Consider the following 3,014-nt stretch of genomic DNA (forward strand, 5'->3'; position numbering starts at 1 on the left):
AACTTTTTTTTTTTTTTTTGCTCTTATCTTTTTAAGTATTTTTTTAACATTTTTAATCATTAAGAAAAAAAATAAAAAAATGTATATAACTTTATTAATAATTATTTACTTAACTATTAAGTAAAAAATAATAAAAAAATAAAGGAAATAATAAACGGACGGTTGGATATATTAGTCATTAGGCTCGGTCACATACCTTTCCGTCGACAAAAGATGGGGCCTACAGTTTGCTGTGGTCGTTGTAGTAATGATTACGCTTGACACGTGCCCACGATCCACGGTGCCATTGCTCCTGGAATCTTTTTTTTTCCATTGTCCAAAATCATAGACAACTTTTGTGGGCCAGACCTTCAAATATTGGGTCACGAGCATTTTCTTTTTTAAGAGTAATGATAGTTTTAAAATTCCTTTACTGTAGTTTTAATATTCAGCTATTCTTTTTCTGAATTTGGATTAAAAAATTTAGAATATGACTTTTCTCATATAATTTAGAATAAAATAAATTTAATTAATTAATATAATCATATAATTTAATTAAAAAATTAATTTAATTTTATAAAATGACAACATTATTACGTTAGTTAGTTGGCTGAATTTATTTATTTTTAAATTATTAAAGAAGGTAATATTATGAAATTTTTAATCAAATTCAAAGATCAGTAAAAATAAATGAAATGTAAAAGTATCATTACCCTTTTTTAAATGTTTTAGTTAAAAATATTTTATAAAAAATCAGTTGACTTGATTTAAAAATATTAAATTATAAAATTATTTTTATTATAAAATAGATTTAACATATTACATAAAATCATATCATTCTATCAATTTAATTTTATAAAATCAGCCAACCGTTACCATTTTCTTAAGATTAAGGCTCCCTTGTTTTCATAATCATTCTCATTTCATCTCATCTAATTATTATAATTTTCACAAATTCTAATACAAAATAAAATAAATAATTCAATTTTTTCAAATTACAAAACAAAAATAATATTAAAAATATATATTCTAACAATATTTTTTTTAACTTTTAACTTTTATCTCAACTTATATTATCTCATCACATCTGTAAAAATAAACGAGACTTAAGAACTCATTTGGATACGGAGATGAGAAACATAATTTCTAAAATTCTCAAATTTCTCATAAGTTAATTCTCAAAATATCACTCAAATAGAAAACGTTTTTCAATTTCAAATCTTTAATTTTTTCATCTAATCATTATCCATATACAAAAACTAATACAACTTTTACAAATTTAAAAAACACGAAAAAGAATACAATTTTTACAAACTTCTAAACAAAAATAATATTCAAAAACTTTTTTAAGTTTATAATATTTTTATTTAACTTTTTATCTCTATTTTCAAATTCCAATAAAACATCTTAATTTAAATCATTTCAATATTCACAAAATTCTAAGATATTCTAAGGCCCGATTTGAATATAAGAAGTGTTTCATCTCATCTTAACTTACTATCCAAACACAATGTTCAAACGAGCCCTAAGATAATCGGCCAATAGGATCCATTTCTTTTATAATATATTATTAGTAAAATAAATAAAATAACTGAGAGATATGTTGGCTTTTTTAATTCTTTAAGCAATTATCACCCAAATAACTAAGCGGCCAATGGGATCCTTTTTTTTTTTTTTTTAATAATATGTTATTAGTAGAATAAATAAAATAACTGAGAGATGTGTTGGCTCTTTTTTTATTATTCAAGCAATTATCACCCAAATAACTCCAAAAATCAAACCATAGGTTTAGTCCAACCACTCCATCATATATTGGAGACCCTAAGCTAGCTTTGTGGACATTTATACAGACCCCCATATCTCCATTTTAACATCTTCACTCCAAAGTGCTTTCCCCTTCTTTCCTCTCTTTTTTTTCTTTCTTTCTTTCATATTTCTAAGCATGATAGGCAAGAGATCTCGTCCGATGATCGGGAAACTATCAGAATTATTGGTTTCCGGCAACCAGTCGGGATTTCGAGAAGCCGGCACAAGTCCAAGGAGTCCATTAGACATCAACATGCAATCACCAAGAGGTTTAAAGAATTATGATCTTGGTGAGGTTGGATTGGGTATTGTTGCTGCCCTTGAGAAATCTAGTAACAATGGATCATTTGGACACGAAATCTTGGCTAAATATGCTGTTTGGAGTTGCAATCTAAATCGATCAAATCCCAAAACAGTTAATTCTAACAAAATATGTGAGAGATTAAAAGGAGCATATGAGGAATTTGGAGAAGGCGTGACTTGTCAGGGTCCTAACATATCCTTCACAAAGGTGTACTATGATCATGGAGTTGAATATCGACAAAATCCACAAGAAATAAATGGTCTTGATAGATGTAACAACTTGGGAATTGCTGGGAACTCCTTGCCAACATATGGGAAAATTGTTTCAGCGTATCCAACTTCAGATTTTCTCAGTTCGTGTCATTTGTGCAGGAAAAACCTCCATGGCAAAGACATATACATGTACAGGTAAAACTCTCTCTCTCTCTCTCTCATGATATCATTTGTCGATGAAAAACATACAACTAGAAGTTTGTGGGTTAGATTTTGAAAGGATTCATTTTGATTGAACAGAGGAGAGAAAGCGTTTTGCAGCACGGAATGTCGAACAAGGCAGATAGTGATGGATGAGAAGAAAGAACAGTGCAGATCGGAAGCACCGAGGTCTGCGGATGTTTCAAGCTCACCGTACACAAGAGGACAGATCTTTTCAACTGGGATTCTCGCAATTTAAGCAACATTAGAAGATGACTACCAGAAAAGGGTTGTCATGAAACGGCTATTGATCCATACATAATATACGAGATTTAATCAGCAGCTTAATTACTATTCTCAACAACCAACAGAAGCAAAAATGTAGAAAATGAAAAAGAAAGATTTTTAATTGTATTATCCGGTTAGAGAGTAGAGAAGAGAGCTTGTGTATATGCTGCTTCGATGAGATTCTATATGAACAGAGAAAAGCACAACTGCGAGATTCAAAATGA

At 29.1% G+C, this 3,014-nt stretch overlaps 1 protein-coding gene across 1 annotated transcript; it reads left to right on the top strand.

Moving 5' to 3' along the window:
- Positions 1 to 1,777: 1,777 nt before the first annotated feature.
- On the top strand, positions 1,778 to 3,014 carry LOC121248861 (FCS-Like Zinc finger 13-like). Its single transcript, XM_041147462.1, has 2 exons — positions 1,778 to 2,496; positions 2,602 to 3,014. The coding sequence occupies exons 1-2, from the start codon at positions 1,922 to 1,924 to the stop codon at positions 2,759 to 2,761; spliced, it is 735 nt and encodes a 244-aa protein (XP_041003396.1). The 5' UTR covers positions 1,778 to 1,921; the 3' UTR covers positions 2,762 to 3,014.

The sequence above is a fragment of the Juglans microcarpa x Juglans regia genome, chromosome 2D (assembly GCF_004785595.1).
Source record: "Juglans microcarpa x Juglans regia isolate MS1-56 chromosome 2D, Jm3101_v1.0, whole genome shotgun sequence".
Classification (NCBI taxonomy): Eukaryota; Viridiplantae; Streptophyta; class Magnoliopsida; order Fagales; family Juglandaceae; genus Juglans; species Juglans microcarpa x Juglans regia.